This window comes from Thermobia domestica, chromosome 7 (assembly GCF_964235325.1).
Source record: "Thermobia domestica chromosome 7, izTheDome1.hap1.1, whole genome shotgun sequence".
Lineage (NCBI taxonomy): Eukaryota > Metazoa > Arthropoda > Insecta > Zygentoma > Lepismatidae > Thermobia > Thermobia domestica.
In genome coordinates this window covers 205994307-206013987 of record NC_137460.1, presented here as the reverse complement: position 1 = coordinate 206013987, position 19681 = coordinate 205994307, and the positions used below count along the sequence as shown (strand labels likewise).

At 37.1% G+C, this 19681-nt stretch overlaps 1 protein-coding gene across 2 annotated transcripts in view; it reads left to right on the top strand.

Annotated features, from left to right (window-relative positions):
- The window catches only part of LOC145690686 (queuine tRNA-ribosyltransferase accessory subunit 2), a 130788-nt gene that overhangs the window by 20814 nt on the left and 90293 nt on the right, over nucleotides 1–19681 (top strand). The window contains exons 6-8 of one of the 2 annotated variants that reach the window (XM_081765829.1): nucleotides 5485–5651; nucleotides 9218–9385; nucleotides 11119–11358. In XM_081765829.1, coding sequence (XP_081621955.1) covers nucleotides 5485–5651; nucleotides 9218–9385; nucleotides 11119–11358 — 575 coding nt within the window. The remainder of the gene's footprint in view (nucleotides 1–5484; nucleotides 5652–9217; nucleotides 9386–11118; nucleotides 11359–19681) is intronic. The other variant, XM_081765830.1, reaches the window with a different exon arrangement.

The following is a 19681-nucleotide window of genomic DNA, read 5'->3' as shown; positions in this document are numbered from 1 at the left end:
CTGATAGATCGTGAGAGGGTCACCTGTATATATAATCACAAAGTTTTCTTTCTATGAATAAATAATCTATGGTCTCAAGCAGTTGCGGCTTGTGCAACTTATACTTAGAAGGGCTGCATAAAATAAAACACTTTATTTAAAAATTAATTGTATATGACGGTCCTTCCTTGTAGCAAACTTTTCGATAACTCTATCATTGAAGTTAGGGATTTTTTCAACCATTGCCTTTTCTATTGATAACATGGCAAATGCTGTTAACCATTCTTCTCCCATTGATTTCTTAGAAAAGTTTTCACTCTTTTAAGGGTAGGTAAGCATCGTTCAGGTTCACTTATAGTTAGAGGCAGCGTTATGAATATTCGCAAAAGTTTTAACACTTCAGAAAAGGTGGAAGCAAGACTTTTTTCATAATATACTGGAGGAAATTCACAGCACCACCAGTTTTCTGAACTGTTCTCTTGGTATAAAGTACACCAAGTTCAGTATGAAGTTTATCAAAAACAGGAAAGAGCTCTGTACATGTATTAAAGATTTTTTGGAGAAAGAAAGTACTAAACTGATCAAAATTAGGTTCCTGTAGAAGTGAAGGTATAGATAGGTGGTCCATAAAATTCAAGCGGAGGTTTACGTAGTTTAAAATAACGTCACACACTTGTTTGGCTGCCGCCACTCTTGACTGTATGTTTGAAACAATTCTTTTGTTTTGATTTTGCGTTTCAAAGTCAGTCAGTCTTTCTGATTTTCTGAATTTCAGTAGTGAAGACAGATAAATATGACTGAATTTTTGCTGCATCTATATGACGATTCTAGTTGGTTATGTAGAGTATCTAGACGTAGCTTAACAAAGTGAAAAAAGAAAAAAAAAATAGTCAGAAACAAAATTCTTCATTCTGAAGATAACCCAACAACGCAGACGCTTCGTTTATTGTTGTAGTGCTTGAGATCTCGGATTCTGAGAAAATTTGGAAGCATTCTTTTATATTCTGGCAATCCTGTAAACGACTCATGCATTTTCTTCATCCAATAGCACCATGTAAATACGAGAGCGAATCAGAAAGTAAGTTACACTTCCAAGTTATGGCCATTTATGAAAGCGTCTACACATTGGCAACACGGCTATGACAAAATACATTGTACGTTCACTTTTCCACGTAGTCATCAAGAGACTGTAAACATTTCTCGTAACGGTCAACCAACTTTTCGATTCCAAATGCATAGAAATCACCTTCAGCGCTATGTAACTACTGGAGACAGCTGCTTTCACCTCCTCATCGTTTCGGAATCGTTGTCCACCGATATCCCTTTTCAGCTCACCGAACACATAATAATTACATGGCGTTAAGTCCGGACTGTATGGAGATGTTGCCATACCTCCCATTTGAATCGTTGCAGCAATTGGGATGTTTGGTGGGCAATGTGAGGTGTAGCGTTATCGTGCAACAAAATCACAGCGGTGCTCAATTTTCTCCGCCGCTTTTCTTTAATTGCCTTACGCAGCCGGTGCAATGTTTAACAATACGAAGCCGCGTTGATTGTCGTGCCTTGCGGCATAAATTCCACGTGCACTACACCCTCAATGTCAAAGAACACTGTCGTCATGACCTTTCCTGCTGAAGGTTAGACCTTGGCCTTCTTTAGTGATGATGTGGATGTGGTGTGCACCTATTCCATCGATGTTCACTTTGATTCGGGGGTGAATTGATGGACCCGCGTTTCATCCCCTTTGATGATTCGCCGCAGAAACTCGTTGCACTCCACAGAATACCGTTGCAAAAACGGCAGTGACGATTGGAAACGTTGTCCCTTGTGATCATCGGTGAGCAGACGTGGACCCACCTTTGACACAGTTTACGAAAGCCAAGGTGCTCGTGAACAATGGAGAACACACTGCCATACGAAATGCTCAGCAGGCTTGCAGTTTCCTGTGTTATGCGCCGATTGTCTCTAATAATCCCATCCACGCCGTCAATATTTGCAACGGTTCTGGACGTTCCAGGCCTACCTTCGCGATATTCGTCCGTGAAATCTGTGCGTCCGGCGTCAAATTGCTTACACCACTTTACAATACCTGGGCTAGATATTGCACACACACCATATACAGCAGCTTGCAATTGAGCCGTTTAGCCAATAGAAATCTGCTCGTTGCACGCGCTTCCAATTTGGAGTGAACATCCAATTGACACGCCATTGAACCTAGCCCGATCTGCACATACAACACGACAGGAGATCACACAAACCTTCCTCTTGGCCACAGTCACGACGCACAGCGTGCTTTCGTGGCGAGCTAGTGTAACTTGCTTTATGATTCGCCATCGTACAACAGGATGATTGTTAAAGACAAATGCAGGAACTTATCAGACTCGTAAATAATACACCACTTGTAAAGTTAAGGATTTGTGCAGTGAGGATTTCAGTTACTTACATCTTTTAGAGAAAGCTTTTCACAGAAGGGTAAGATAAGATAAGATAAGATATGCTTTATTGTCATTAAACAACATTTGTTGCAATAGACATTGTCAAATATAACATACATATATGTATATATATTTACAAGTTTTATCACACTATCAGGCAAGTTTTATCTATGTATCATTCTTCTTGCTTTCAACTTTTGATAACATATTTTTTCAAATTCAGAGATACTATATACAGAATTGCTTATAAGGAAGGATTTACAAAAGTTTTTGAAGTTGTCGTGAGGCATTGTGCGTACATTTTATGGTAATACATTAAATAATTTCATACCTGTATACTTATAACTCTTTTGAGTAGTGGTTAACCTAACTTGTGACATATTAAGGTCGCCTTTATGTCTAGTATTGTAGGAATGAACATCACTTCGGTGATTAAAATTATCTAAATTTTCTTTTATATACATGAGACATCGATAAATAAATAAAGAAGGCACTGTCATAATTTGAATTTCCTTAAACACTTCATTGCATGATGCTGTTTTAGGCAATCCCTTAATTATTCTTACTGCTTTTTTTTTTTTTTTTTTTTTTTTTCATTTGAAGACATTCTGTGCACCAGAAGAATTACCCCAGAATATTATTCCATACTCCAAATGTGAATGAAAAAAAGCATTGTACGATGTTATAAGAGATTTCTCACTAATTACAGTTTTTAATTTACGCAATAAAAACAATACTCTGGATAACTTTCTACATAAATTTTCTGTATGTTCATTCCAATTTAACTTTGAATCGACGTACATTCCTAACAGTTTTACAGATTTGCGTGCATCTGAATGACTCGTAGAATTACTAAGATTAATGTACATAGTTTCCGTTTTATCCTGATTTACTGTAAGTCCGTTACATTTAAACCATATAGAAGACAACTCTAACATTTCGCTATTCCTACTTTGAATATCAATTATATTTTTGTCTGAATTTACAACAGTAATATCGTCAGCATATAAAACACAACTATTGGGCAAAAAACTTTGAAAATCGTTTATATATACAAGAAAAAGAAAGGGGCCCAATACACTATCTTGTGGAACACCATTTTTTACACACATGAAACTTGACTGTTCATTTCCAATGCGAACAGCTTGTTTTCTGTTACTAAGATACGATGCAATTAAAGATAATTGCAAGCCAGTAATACCATAATAGTGTAACTTCGCAATTAATATATTATGTGACACGGTATCGAATGCCTTACTCAAATCTAATAATGTAACCCCAACATGAAGATTGTTCTCCAAATTATCTAACACTTCTGATACTATATTTTCCACGGCTTTAGTCGTGGAACACCCAAGTCTAAATCCAAAATGCATATTATGAAATAATTTATTTTCCTCAAAATATCTTGACAATTGATTCTTAATACATTGCTCAAAAACCTTAAATACTATTGGTACCAAAGATATTGGGCGATAGTTATTAAGCTCCGTTTTATCATTTTTCTTGTAAATCGGAACTGTAACAGTGAATTTAAGGCACTCCGGAAATTCACCTTCGAGAAGTACGCAATTGAATAAATAGGTCAAAAGTTCAACTATTATGTCTATTATCTTCTTTAACATGTTGTTAGAAAAACTCATATATATCCTCACTATTCGAACCTTTTAATTTATTGACCACTGACAGTACAGTTCTAGTATTTATAGGGGTCCATAGAAAATGAGTACCGGTACTATGTTGATTAATATTTGTCTGTGTCAATAAGCAAGCGAAATCTACTTGTGAAGTAATGCCATTTTTGTACCTACCAGTTAGTTTTTTAGCACTATTTACAAAATATTCATTGAATTTATTTGGGGATATCTTTATCGAGTCTTCAACAACCTTTTTCCCTAGCTCCCTGTTAATAATAGACCAGGCCGCAGAGCACTTATTTTTTGACTTATTTATGAAATTCTCATTCGCAGCAATTTTCGCCATTTTAATTTCTTTTCTGTACAATTTTCTTGATATTTTATATTTCTCTTTGTCACTGGCTGACCCTGTAGCATTAGCTATGTTATAAAGAGCCATTACTTTATTCCGGAGCAGTTGAAGGCGAGGTGTAAACCATTTGGGATTTCCTCTGGTCAATTTGTAGGAAGTAGTTCTTTCTTTTACAGGACAACATTCATCTAGATATTTAGTCAAAGTCCACATGAAATTATGAAAGACTTCAGAAATATTTTTACCGTTTAAAACTACGTTTTCCCAGTTAGTTCCCCTTAGATTACTTCGTAATGTTTGTATGTTAGCTTCCCCCATTATTCTAAACTTTTTAGTTATAACATAGTTAGAATCCACGCATACTGTCACAGGAATCAGAAGCCACAAACCTTCATGATCAGATAGCAAAGGCTGTATGACACCACACGTCATTCTGGTCTTATCTTCGTTAGTAAGTACATTATCTAGGCATGCAGATTTTCTAGTTGGTTGATCATTAACGTAATAATAGTTGTGAGATCTGAGGATATCACAGAATAGACTTCGTACCGGTGAATTAGTTAGAACGTCAATGTTCACGTCACCAATAAAGAATACTTTGTAATTTTTGTATTTATTAAAATAAATATTTAACTCTTCCCAATTAGCAATGAAAATATTGATATCTGAGTTTGGGCTTCGGTATATGGAAACAATTATTACTTTTATGCTTTTTAGCAATAACCCAACTACTTCAAAACTCTGTTCAATACAAAAACATTCTAAATTCAAAACAGTGTATTCAATATTAAACGTATTTTTGAGATATATACCTACACCACCATGGAGTTTTGAATCTCTACAACTCACTGTCATGTTACCATTGTAGCAGCACTTTTGAAGATATTGAAACAGATGCCAGAGAGTATTGAAAAAGTTGGGAGAAATTTTTGCTCCCCGAATATAAGGTAAGGTAAGGTAAGGTAAGGCTCTTAGGTTACTGGACTTCTTGTTCTCTAGTTACGGGAGACGAATTGTTGCGTAACTTTTTTTTCAGTAACATATATGCGTTTTTTAATGTTTATATATTTATTTTTGATAGGAACATTTACCTCTGGATAAGTTCCGAATTGTACATGGGTGTTGGGAGCCTAAGGCTGTTATTGAACTAGTGGAAATGGGGATTGATATCATGGACGCTTCTTATCCGTTCCTTGCAACTGAAGAAGGATGCGCACTAACTTTTCAATATAATTTGCAGAAAACAAGGTAATAGTTTGCAGTGGATTATTAGTATTGGCTGTGTTTGGCTTTGTTGTATATATATATATATATATATTGAAAAAAAGAAATATTTTAATTTGATAGTCGTTAGAATAACTCCTAGGAGTCTTTCATAAGGGAGTTTTATCCTCTCTGTGCTTCTTGTGTATTTCAATATAATTTGCGGAAAGATGTTTTCAATCACTTTAGTACAAATTTCAAACTACTATATAATACAGTAGTGTTTTTCTACGGAAAGGTTGTTCATTGTTCACCAGTTGTTTAAAACAGTTCGACATAATTATGTTCAGAATATTTTTTGAATCATTGACTTATATCTTCAAACACATTGCCAATTTCTTGTTCTCTAATTTAAGCTCCATGCATTGAGGATCCTCCGAAATCTCAAAGGAAATATGCACCTTATTGCTTCAAACCACCTATATTTTTTACGAGAATTATCGTGGACAGACTTCAAGTAATGGGATAATTGGGAAGTCGCAACGAAAATATACACTCTATTGCTTCAAACTCATATAATTTTCACAAATAAATATCGAAGAAAATTATTTGTTATTTACCTAGTCTAGACAAAAGTTTTGATATTCATGTTGATAACTGGTATGCATGGACAGGTGTGCACATGGGTACGTTCTATGCTTAGACTTATTGACTGTAGTCCAGTGCACAAATGACAGATACAGATTATTCAAAATGTCTGCTGCCGACAGTCACAAGCCTGTAACACGTTGGTCTGCTGTCGATATTAGCACGCATCTTTCTAAAGGAAACGCTGCTTCAGTTTTGCACATGGGCAAGTTTCAGGGAGGCAAGTGTGAAGATGTCACCTCTAGCAGACCTTAGTCTCTAATTTAGTCCATGTGATGAGGTTGACATTTGCATGTGGACCACCAGACGGCCATTCATCTTCCGTGATAAAGTTGAGAATATGTTGGAGCCACGTTGATTTTGCCTTGTGGACCGGAGATGAATCCTGTTGGAAAATCGGACTGGGTATTGGCAAAGAGATATGGCTGAGCTACAGATGTTCGAACATCAGACTGATAGTTCACATCACGAGTTTTTTTTAGAGATGAAGCTTTGCGAATCCATGATATGAGACCTCCACCACAGCGGGATTCACTCTGATCAGGATGTTGCATACATCCGGTCATTTTGAGCGTTTAAAGATTTTTCAGTGGTGTTTAGTGCGTAAACAAGATGTTATAGTGTGAACCTCTAGGAACCACTAAAGAACCTCTGTTAACTCCTAGATATTTAAGGAGTTTCCACGGCGTGCTCCGTAAATGCAGTCTCATTTCTTTCGCCGTGAAACTTTTATTTCCACACCGAATTTCGGTGCTGACATTTCTGATGGTCTGTGAAGTTCTTACACTATGTGGACGATCCGCGACAGTAGATGCCTGCTTTCTCTCTCTGTGGTCCGGTAGATGAAAACACTGGTAACCGTGAGTGGCTGTACGAGGTCGAATGTCTCACTCGCAGTTTCCTTGGCTTACGCTGACTGAAATGGTTATCCTATTGAAGTTCATGCCCCTCCTGCCTGAAGAAAAAAGAAAGAAGAAAAAAAAAGGACAATTAAAACATTATACGTATACAGGTGTTAAATGTATATTTCCACAACCATCTGCCAACTCTCGATGATGTAAAGTTTGTATCAAAACTTTTGTTTGTATTGGGTAGATAAGGAACCTTCTGTCAGCGAAACCTACCCCATTTTACCCACTTATCCTTGCTGATTTCAACCACAACCAATGAGAATGATTGTTGAAAATATACATTATGTTATGTCAAAACAGTAATTTCACGCAGTTCATACTGGAAAACTATTGTGTATGTATACGTGTAAATTTGCATCATGGGATGAGTTTTATCTACTTATTTTTTGATTGATTAAAACTCCAAAGAATATGGTTATTTCTATTGATGGTTTGAAGATGACATACACCAAGCTTCATTTAAATGGAATACATATTACAGCAACTATCGTGAGACAGACAGGACAGACACACAAATGTCTATCGGCTGTGTTGATTAGTAGGAGCTCGCTTCAACTAGTCGTGCACAGTAAAAGGGATTTTTTTAAATTTTATTTTATTCGCAGTCAGTACTTCATTCTTAGCCTTCACCGATTGCAGCTCCAAGCAATAAGGATAATTGTTAAGCCTCCTTAGACACACACTATGAGAACATTAGTCAGTAACCCAAAGTTGTGATATTATTATTATTATTATTATTATTATTATTATTATTATTATTTTGTCTTGCTTCCCTAAAATGACAAATAATATATAGAAACAATAACCATACAATGAAGAGAGCCATGTGCAGTATTTCAGTTACTTTTTATTCTAGTACTATGCATATGCAACATGTATTAAAGACAAATGTTTCTGAAAGTTATTGGTGAATATATTCCTTCGAAGTAAAATGTAACTTCAAACGAATGAGTTTAGTAATAGCAATTAATCGCTAAAAGAGATAATATATGTAGAACTCGTTTATGGCGAAGTTATGAGTGATTTGACCGTAATTTTTACCTGCACTTTGTTGGAAATAGAAGTGGGCTAAAAGTGCTCACAAATAGGAGAATGTCCGATATGTAGTTACTGAAGATAGTCTTTGCAAATAAGATTTAGAATTACGATGGAGTATAAGTTGACTTTATGATATGTGTTATTATGAAGATATTGTGGATAATAAGGTATAATAGCAGAAGTATGAGAAAGATTGATTGTGATAATTAAGAAGCGTATTGGGCACAGATTAATAATAAAGAAATGTTTAAGAACGCAAGTATTTATTGTATCATATCTGCAACGAGATACGATATAGTAGCTAAGAGAATAATACATATATATGTATCTAGTTTCATCCTTTGACTCAGTTTAAACAATTTGAGCAGTGAATACATTGGTTGTTTTTAAATTGTTAATACTTTAAAAGCAGTCTAAATAAAAACAGAGTTTTGGGATGTAGTATAGGCAGAAAGTTAGGTGAATTAGTACACATGACGTTATGTAGCTGTTGTCAGGAAAATTGTATGTGTATTGTTTAGATGAAACATAATCGCTAGATAGGAAGAAATAATTAATGTACTTGTGAGTTGAGATTATTTAATATGTTTAGTTAGGAGCCGTAGCGATTGTATATCCAAAAAAACCACAAAATAATAGTTGGATAGTTCTTGTGAAAAGTGTATACCATAAACAGGTATAGAAATAAAGTAAGCATTTGTGCAAAAAGCTGTTACTGATTTGGACATCTATAGTATTACAGTAGACCCAATTTGAGGTGTGTTTATATTCTTTTAATACGAATATAGAATCAACACACTTGAAGGAATGAACGGGAGACCTCTATCGGTTGAAAATGTTACTCGGACATCTTATCATTCTACATATAAACAGTGAAGTCCTTCTTCACAGAAACTGAAGTTCAACAACTTATTATTGTCTACTTCAAATTTGTCACCCGATTAACCTCAGTGATTGTATTTATAAATTTTATTTCAAATGATTTTAAGCTACTAGTTATAATTTCGTTTATAGCTGTGATCCACCAGAAACAACTACGTCTGTTCACTCTAAGAAGCCTTATATACAGACGAATGACAGCAACGTCGGATGCAAAACCGGTGTCCCAGAAGCAGAAGAAACTAAACCAAAGATAGCTATGAATGACGTTGATAACTACGGAATAGGCCTCAAAGACAAACAGTAAGATATGCCTCCATTGTGTTGCACATTTCTTTTCTTTAAACAATAATGAAATACAAGCATTTTTGCCAAGTTACTGTAATAGATAAAAGAGATTTAATTTCAATAATAATAATAATTCCTTTTTTTTTTTTTTTTTAAATTATGTATCAATTTTTGTATTGTATTCTATTATAATAGCGTTTTGAGAATAAAGCTGCCGTATTTGATAAATGAGTGTTCAGCTGAAGTAAAGTAAGTGGATTATTCAAATGATTTCAAATACTATCAGTACAATTCTGTTCAATATTAGCTTTATTCATTCATATTATTTTCTTACTGAAACTCGCCGACACATTCCAATGTTTATGGTCTCGTTATCCCTACATTTGATTTGATGTACTTCATCACACTGTCTGCCAATTATACGAATACTATAATCTCAATAATGCGAACCCGCAGAAAGATCCGAGCTCTAAGAGGCGGGAATTCTTATCCCAACACACCAGTGAAATGAATCAAAATAAATTCTTTCAGTTTTACGTTCTATGATTATATCCTTTACTTAAGAAGACGGATGATTAATAAAAACGAATCATTTATGAAATAATTGGTGGAATGAGAATGGAGGAAGCAGGAGAATCCACGGACACATCCTTGTCCACCATAAACTTTCATGGCTTGGGATCGAACTAGAGATCTTTTGAACCAGAGGTGAACACATTATAACTTCAGTTTTCGATGGGCCATTGAGGTCAATAACGTTTTTGTATATTCAAACTATAATAAAGTTATGTTTGTAATTCAGAAATTTAAACAAGTTTCATTCTTTCTGAACTTTCCAGTTGAATGCAAATTATCTGTAAGGCGTTTCTTTGTCGTTTATTACAATTAATTGTAGTCAGAATGTTCGATTGAAAGAATGAATGCTAAAAATAAAAGCCTACACAAACACTGTTTTGGAGGCACTCCGAAAATTATATTGAGGTAAAATCATCTTTAAAATCCTGCAGAATGTGGTACGAATGAGCTTACCGTAGGAAACTGGTATCGAAATACGAACAAAATAGAACAGTTTCGATCCAAGCAATTTCAAACAGATTCATGATTTAAAAAAAAATAAATAAATAAAAATAATATAAAAAAATAAAATAAAAGCTAGTATACCTGGTAACGCTATATTATGAAGTACTGTAGTCGTAATAATAAGCTGATTTAAAAATAAATACAGTATACTTTATACTATATTGTATACGAAATCCGTAAAATTAAAAACATTTGTTTCCTTTTTTGTATTATCTGAGGTAGCCTCGATCCATACAACTTAAATCACTGACATTGATTTTTAAATCGTATCATCTGTTATTACCAATTACTTTCAAATTCACAACACATTAAACCCTTCAGAGGATTATGCTCACGTTGCGTGATCTTATTTCTTAAATTACAAATTCAAAAATAAGCATTTATTCACAAATTTTACATATGACTTTATTTAGTTTACAGCCGTTTGTCGGTTGCTTCACCATATTAATCATGGGTCATGAAGCATCTCTACTTCACTGGTAAGGCACACTACATGTGAATAATATAATCCTCCTTCATAAAAACTGGAGTACAGTACTTAGTCTCTTTTCAAGACACTATCTCTTTAAAATCTTTTGTTTCAGTTAATCACAGTGATTGTATTCCAAAATTTTATTTCAAATATTTTTTAATTGATAATTTATTTATTTTTATAATTTCGTTTATAGATGCGATCCATCAGAAACAACTACATCTGTTCACTCTAAGAAGCCCTGTATGCAGACGAATGACATCGACGTCGTACATAAAAGCAGTGTCTCAAAACCAGAAGAAACCAAAACAAAGATAGCGACGAATGACAGCGATGTTGTAGACAAAACCAGTGTCTCAGAAGCAGAAGAAACTAAACCAAAGACAGAGACGAATGGCTTTGTTCTTGGATACGGAATAGGGCTCAAAGACAAACAGTAAGGTTTGCCTCCATTAAAAAACAGTAGTGCAGTAGATGTTATTTTACTAGATAAAAGAGCTCTAATTTCAATAACTTAAGTTAACTTGGAGAATTTATGAAAATGTAAATATTAAAGAACGCCCATATTAATGCGAAAACGTGATGTGGAAATTTAAAAAACGCTCTCACATTACACGAGGGTGATTCAGAAGGTAATTCCTCCAAGGTGACACCTTTATTTGTGTTTGACAGATGGCACCGATACAGGTATCAGTGAAAGACTTGCAGTGTCAGCTGCAAATGGTGGCATCATTTTTCAACATAGTCCCCATTACGGGCTTGCGCCAACGCGAAACAAGGTTTTCCATGCCGTCGGCGAAGAATTATGGTGGTTGCTGGGGACACCATTGCCCGAACTGCTGCTTCCACTTCTGCGTCACAGTTGTAGCGTTGGCCCTTAAGATGATCCTTAAGTTCGGGAAAGAGTCCAAAGTCATACGGTGCAAGATCCGGGCGATAAGCAGGATGAGGTAGAATGTCAACAACACTTTGCCAACAGGTAGGACAGCTTTGAATTTTTTGGCAGAGGAGAGGACGTGTGATTGTACTCCATCGACTGACTGTTGGTTTCCGGATTGTGACGGTGTATTCACGACTCGTCACCGGCGATGAATGTTCCTGAGCGCACAACCTTCCGGAGTCAGAAATTCAATGACAGCCCGCTGTTTCAACCGGACGTCACTACTGGATGCCATGGATTCATGGATTGCTCCATTACTCTGGAAAGAGAAGAGATAGGAAGGTGAAAAAAGTGATTATATAGCTTAAACATCAGTGCATTAATGACAAACAGTTCAAAATGTTGGCAGTACTATTGGCCAAGTAGTGGGGGTGGAGGCATTATTTTCTGAATCACCTTCGTATATAAGCTTATGTATATTGAGATTACTACATCTCAAGTGCCCTTACTACAAATTATTAGATATTTAAACACGCTTATATAAATTGGTTGGTTGAATTAGAGTTTAGCATCTCTTTCAGCACCAAAGCAAAGTGAGACGGGGATCTATATTTAAGGTGGAATCCGAAAACTGTAATGCGTTCAAAGATGAAATGTAAGTAGTGCGACTATTTAAAAGTATTAAATTTAGTAATATTATATATAATACTATCTGTCGTCCTGTGGTGTCGTCATATTAGACGATCCATTTCCTGATCATCGATCTCTCCTGATTACTGCTTCCACACAATAATAATCACTTCAATCAAGAATGTGATCGACAAGCATAAGGATTCCGTGACCTGAGCGTTCGATTTTCCAACAAAGGGGACGAAAACACGGCCGTGAACAAAAGTCACTACCAGCATGCAGGCAAACTTTGCATGGCTATGCAAGAGAATTCCTCGGTGTAAATACAAATGACGAATCGGCGAAACGCCACTTCGTGCTACCGACTGAAACTTAAAAAGGTATTCAAGGCTAGTGGTCATCACCTTGTCAATGCCCACCGAACGCAAGTGCAACGCTCGGAAGCTGTACGAGCATCATGTGGTAAATAAAAGTGGTTTTAAATCGATGGTTGGGGAGGCGTTGGTTTACTTTTCCGACTGCTGCAAAGCAAGAGTCACCATACACAGAGACGAACGTACGATGCGCTTCATAAAGTGGACCCAAGCACGCTAGAGGCTTTCCCGGGAAGATTTATAGTGGTTGCCGGCAACTGTCACCGAGACAAACTGAAGGTTCGTAGGGCGAAGGAGAACTGCAAAATCAACTACCAGTTCTACCAGTGGAAGATCCTGAGGCTGATCTACGAGCGTGAGCTACCAGAAATGTATGGGAATGAGATCAACATGGTCCGCACCCATCAAGAAAAGCTTCATCATACACCTCAAGATCGTCCTTAGGATTTTACCAGGATATGAAGGAGGCTACTGGAGTACAGGTTATAACTTTCAGCGGGAAACCTGCGAAGTTTCCAGATCTAAGTTCATTGTTCTTTTGTGGATTTGGTCTGCTTTTAAATGGGCTTGTACAAAACGCGGTTGACAACTGTAAGTGGACCATGGAAACCTGTGAAAAAGGAATGAAATGAGTTTCCCCTTGTAGTTTTCCAACGGACCCTTTCTCAATGGAAAGTATATTGCTGGGCCATTGTTCATTACCAAACATTGCCGCACATGGCGCCAGGAATTTCTGTAAGTACAATTTGTCATATATACAGGGCAGCCCAAAAGTAGGTATATACCCCAGCATTAATCAAGTATAACATTCTAGCTTATGGGTTTATTTGCTTCGGCTGTAATATTTTAAACGAGACGTTTGTTGACAATCGATTGCTACATAAACTCCGTCGTTCATAATGAGAAGCCGTTGAAAATTTCGAAATATTATCTTCTACATCTTTCTTGTATTTTCTTGTCTTGTTTCGCGGTTGTTGAAATTTCGTGTCATTTTTCAAACCCTGGGCTGTATTAAGCATGGAGTTTAAAATCGAATAAGGATGAAAACATTGTATAGACATGCAAGGAGATTAGTAACGTATATGGGAACAATCATGTATATGGAGTAGTCCGAAGATAATCTATCAACTCAGGGCAGGAAATTGGAGCCCGGTAGACGAGATTTCTGTTGGGAGACGGTCAGCGGTAGACGGTGACTGAATTAAGGGAGAAACTGCTGTAACCCAAGCAGTGGCGCATGCAAAATTTCATCAAAGGAAGTTCAATCAATCTCATATCCTTTCAGCATAAGCATTATATATATAATAAGTTTTTGCCGTTTGTGATGGCCTTGTTGTTCGAGGGTCACAGACATGCTATGACGTTAGTCACGTGCGCACGACGCGATAAGGAGGTAGGCAGAGCACTGACCGACATCAGTAGACGCTCGTTGGGGACACTACAGAGACCTAGCTCGACAAGTGGCACAGTGAAATGGAGGTGTCGAAGCAACTCATTGGGGGGTGTTTGCTGTATGACTTCAAGATAGGCCTATCAGCGGCCGCATCACGTTGCCGCATATGCCAGGCGTTCGGGGAGAATGCCGTGAATGAACGCATCGTCCGACAGTGGTTTCAAAAATTCCTGACCGGCGATTTGGGCTTGAGTGATGAGCCCCGCAGTGGACGACTACATGTGTTGGATGACGAAGACAGCCATCGAGGAGGACAGTAGTCTTACATGTCAGGAACTTGCCGAAAGGTTTAATGTATCAATAGAAACAGTCAGACTGCACCTGCATCGCATAGGGAAGACATACAAGTTGAGTAAGTGGGTACCACACACATTTTCAGCGACCAACAAACGACAGCGAGTTGAAACCAGTTTATCCTTGCTCTCCAAGCACCAGAACACACCGATATTTGGTCGATTGATTACTAGTGATGGAAAAGTGGGTCCTTTACAACACACTCAAGCGTACTCGACATTGGTTGTCGCCACGTGACGCAGTTCCACACACCTCATGACCACCTCTGCATCCCAAGAAAATTATGCTGTGCGTATGGTGGAATTATCGCCATGTGATTCATCATGAACTCCTACCACCAGGCCAAACCATCAGTGCGGATGTCTACTCCCAGCAGTTACAAAGAGTGCACCGTGCATTGCAGGAAAAGGAGCCAGCATTGGTTAATCGCAAAGGTGTGCTGGTCCTTCACGATAATGCAAAACAACACGTGGCAAAACGGACCCGGGAAACCATTCTGCAACTTGGATGGGAAACTTTGTGTCATCCACCATATTCCCCTGACATTTCCCCTACAGATTACCACCTGTCTCATTTCTTGGACAATTACCTTCGTGGGAGACAATTTGAAAATGAGGGAGACCTGTGGACCGCACTCACGGACTTCTTTGCTTGCAAGACCGTTGACTTTTACCACCATAGCATTGTACAATTGCAGGAACGTTGGCAGAAGGTGTTGGATGCAGAATGCGATTACTTCGAGACGTATCCGTGAGTATTTTGTGCTACAACGTAGACTCTGTGCGGACTCTGAAATCGGGAAGAATTTTTTTGGATACCTTGTAGATAGATGTAGTTATAGATAAATAGATATAGGTGCGGTCAAATGAAAGAGTCTATTTCCATGTACAGAGTTTATTATTGGATAGAGCTATATACAATGGCCATTGCTGTTGAGACACTTACCCCAACTTGACGCGAGTTTATGAATGCCCTGGAAGAAGAACCCCTTGGATTGAGCATGGAACCGTTCTGTCACAGCTTGCTTCACTTCTTCATCCGATCCACAGTGGTGCCCCCGGAGGTATTTCTTGAGTGGCCCAGAAACGTCGAAATCACAGGGACTAAAGTCAGGACTACACGCGGGGTGGTCTAGCACTTTCCACTTCCACGATGCCAAAAGATTCTGTGTTTGACAACATGAGGCCGGGCATTGTCGTGCAATAAAATTATACCCTTTGTGAGATTACCCCGGCGTTTATTTTTGATTGCTAGCCGCAGCCGACGGAGAATGTCGCAGTATTTGTTAGCGTTTATTGTTTCTCCTTTGAGGAGGAACTCCACTAGCAGAGGCTCCTGCTCGTCGAAGAACACAGTCACCATGACCTTAGCAGCAGATGTTGTGGAACGAATTTTCTTTGGTTTAGGCGATCCTGCATGCTTCCACTGCATACTCTCACGTTTGGATTCCGGTTCAAAAAGTGGGCATATGGATTCATCTCGGGCAATGATCTTTCTAAGGAAATCGTCGCTCTCGTTCTAATATCGCGTCAAATGGTTCAGTGGTATTCCTGTTCTGTTGTCTTGCTGTTCCTCGGACAAACACTTGTGGACCCATTGAGCACAAAACTTCCGGTAACCAAGTCTATTGCGCACAATGTCATGCGCACTGCCATGGGACACCTGTACTTGAGCAGTAATAGAATCCAAGGAAACCCGTCTATCCGTTTTAATGCAATTGTCAATAGCAGCAACTGTCTCATCAGGAATACGATTCGTCACCTGCCCGGGTCGCACATCATCAGTCAGTGTGTCCCTGCCACCACGAAAACGCCGACGCCACTTGAGCACTATTTTGTTTGAAACACACATCGCATCATACACACCCTGCATTCTCTTGTATATGTCCACTGGATGGACACCTTCCGCACAAAGAAAGCGTATCACATCCTGCTGTTCTTCCTTGGTAACGTTGGTCACTGGCACCTCCATTGGTGTGTCACACGGCGCCACGTCTTACCTGGGGGAGAGAAAAGAACGTTGATAAGTAAGCAACCTCTGCTAACGTGCCACACTACGCCCGTACGCAATAAATGTAACATTTATTATGGCGTACACATATGTGGATATAAACAGGAAACAGGATTTCTCTGTTCTTGGTTCAGCACTTTCACTTCACTCCAATTGAGTGAATGTTCCGTGTTCCATATGTGCGTGCAAACTGCATTTTTCTCTCTCTTTTCAACCTAATGCCGTCTTATATTGTTTTATTCTCTCTTTCAATCTCTTCCCCGTTTCGCCAATATAGCACATACCACATTTACTGCACTGAATCTTATATATTATTCTTTCTTTCTCCATCAGTCCCTCTCCTCTTCTTCTTTCCTCTTTCTTCGCTTCTCCCTTATTATCTGTAGTAACCTCTTGCTTCCTTTCTGTATATGGAAATACTGCCAGTCTTCTTCAGCATTCTTTTGATGACCTCTGTCTCTTCCCCCATACTCTCTGTCTCCCCACCACATTTTTCTTTCCTCTTTTTTTATCCTTCTAGTCTTCCTATTCTTTTTCTTCCTTCTTTCCGTTTGTACCTTAGTTTCCTTTTATCGTATCCGTTTCCCTCTAATTGCTCCTGGAAGTCCTCTATCCCCTCTTCTGTTTTTCTTTTTTACTGTTCACCTGCCTAATTCTTTTCTCCGTGTTATTAATAAAGTCTCTTTTTGTCGAATAGTCCACATCACTTCTAGCATGGCAGTAGTTTCCCGTCGCAGAACTTTTCTGGTACCATTCCGTGTATATCTTTCCTTCCTTCCTTCTTCCTTATCTTCATGTCTAAGAACACTGATGTCTCATTTTCTGCTTCTATGCCTTTATCTTCACCCTCAATCTCTTTCACAAATTTCCCCAGTTGTCTTCGTGTCATCTTCCATATTCCTATACAATCATCGATATCGATATATATATATATAGATATATATATATAAATTAAACATAACTTTCTTACAAGGCTGTCTGTATTTTTTATTATGAATTAACGAGAAATGTAACAGTTTCGGAAGTATATCACTTCCTTCTTCAGACTACTATTTCAACTGAAATCATAGATAACATAACATAATTTGTTATCTCTACCAATCAAGAATCATCTTTTTCATTAAAATTCAAAATATATGCCCATTGTTGTGACAATTTTAAACTCTTAACAGAAATAATACATTCTTACCTAATCTTTATATTTCTTTTAATATATATTAACTAAATTAAATACTAATTAACTATCTAAATATAGAAATTTTCTACCTAATATTGAATACTAAATTTTCTACCTGAATATTCATTACTAATTAACTACGTGAATATTGAAAATCATATAAATAAAATTTAACCCTATATTGTCCTTATATTCTACTTTTCTTCTTTCTTCTCTTTTCAAAATGTCCTCCCATTCTTCATTAATACTCAAACCACTATTCAAGTTCATAGCTTTAACGTACACTTCTTTTATCCTCTTCGCTTCTTTCCACTTCCTAACCAGTTGTCTCCCTTCATATTCCAATATTTTCGCTCCTTCCCAGTTTACTTCATGGCCTGTTTCCTCTACGTGCTTGTAAATGGCATTCGTGTCTCTCTTCAATCTTACATCATCTTTATGCTGTTTTAAACGTTCTTTCATTCTCTTCTTGGTTTCTCCTATATACGCCTTATCACACATCCCACACGGTACTTCATATATCACTCCTTTCTTACATAATTCCGCTGACTTTCTCATCTTCTTTTTCTTGATGATATCTATTATCTTCATTCCTCCTTGCCTGTACTATTTCTGTTAAGAGTTTAAAATTGTCACAACAATGGGCATATATTTTGAATTTTAATGAAAAAGATTATTCTTGATTGGTAGAGATAACAAATTATGTTATCTATGATTTCAGTTGAAATAGTAGTCTGAAGAAGGAAGTGATATACTTCCGAAACTGTTACATTTCTCGTTAATTTATAATAAAGAATACAGACAGCCTTGTAAGAAAGTTATGTTTAATTTATGTTTAAGATGGACACAAGGCCTTTTTATAAATATATATATATATATATATATATATATATATATATATATATATATATATATATATATATACTAAAAAGAATACTAATTTGTCATTTTCCTTTGACCTTACTTTCTTATCATTCATAACAATCTCTGGCCAGCGCCGAACTCAACTTTGAGCCTATGCTCAGCTCCTCCTTAATTTTAACTAACCTATCATTTATTACACAGTAACTGTTCTTCCACATGAAGCTTAGGGCCTCTTTCAGACCCTCCCCACTTCAGCAATTAACCTTACTATCTTTCAACTGTTGTGTAATCATCCTCATTATATTCTTTCTTCTTAAACTTGGAAACATAGCTTTTACATCAACATTAAACATTATATTTTTAACTTTAATTGTCCTTCTGTCAACCTTCTCTTCAGTTCCACTGAGTATTACTTTCTTGTTTTCCCCCCCATTACCTCTGCCACCTTCTTTACTTCTTTCTCCAGTAGTTCAAATATATTGCCTCTATAATCCAACGCTGGTCTTACTTTAACATTATCTTTATGAATTTCGGAAATCCCTTCATAACCTTCTTCATTTAGACCTTCTTTATACCCTTTTTTGTGAACGATACCACCACTTTTTCTTTAATTTCTTAACTAATATTTTTATCACCTATCACCTCATAAGTTTCATCACATAGTTCATTCAATCTCTCCTTGTACCGTTATTTTTCCTAACTGCTATTGCATCACCTTTATCTGCTTGTTGCACACATATATCTTTCCTCCTTCTTATGTACTCTAACACTCTGTACTCTCTCTTTGAAAGGTTCCCCCTTTCCTTCATTATGTTTCTCTTCTCTAACACCTTGGCCCTTCTTATTCTCTCTCTTAACTCTTTGTCTTGTACTTGGATTATAGCTTGTTCTACAGAGTAAATGACTTCCTCTGCATCCAACTTTTGTTTCCTCACTTTAAACATGTAATATAAACTTAGTAGCTTCTTTTCTTCATCCGATACCGTCACATCACTACTTTCTTATCTATGTCATGTTTACCTTCTTTCCTGCACCCTAATCTCACTCCTTTCTCCTCCAATCTCGTGTACACTTTCA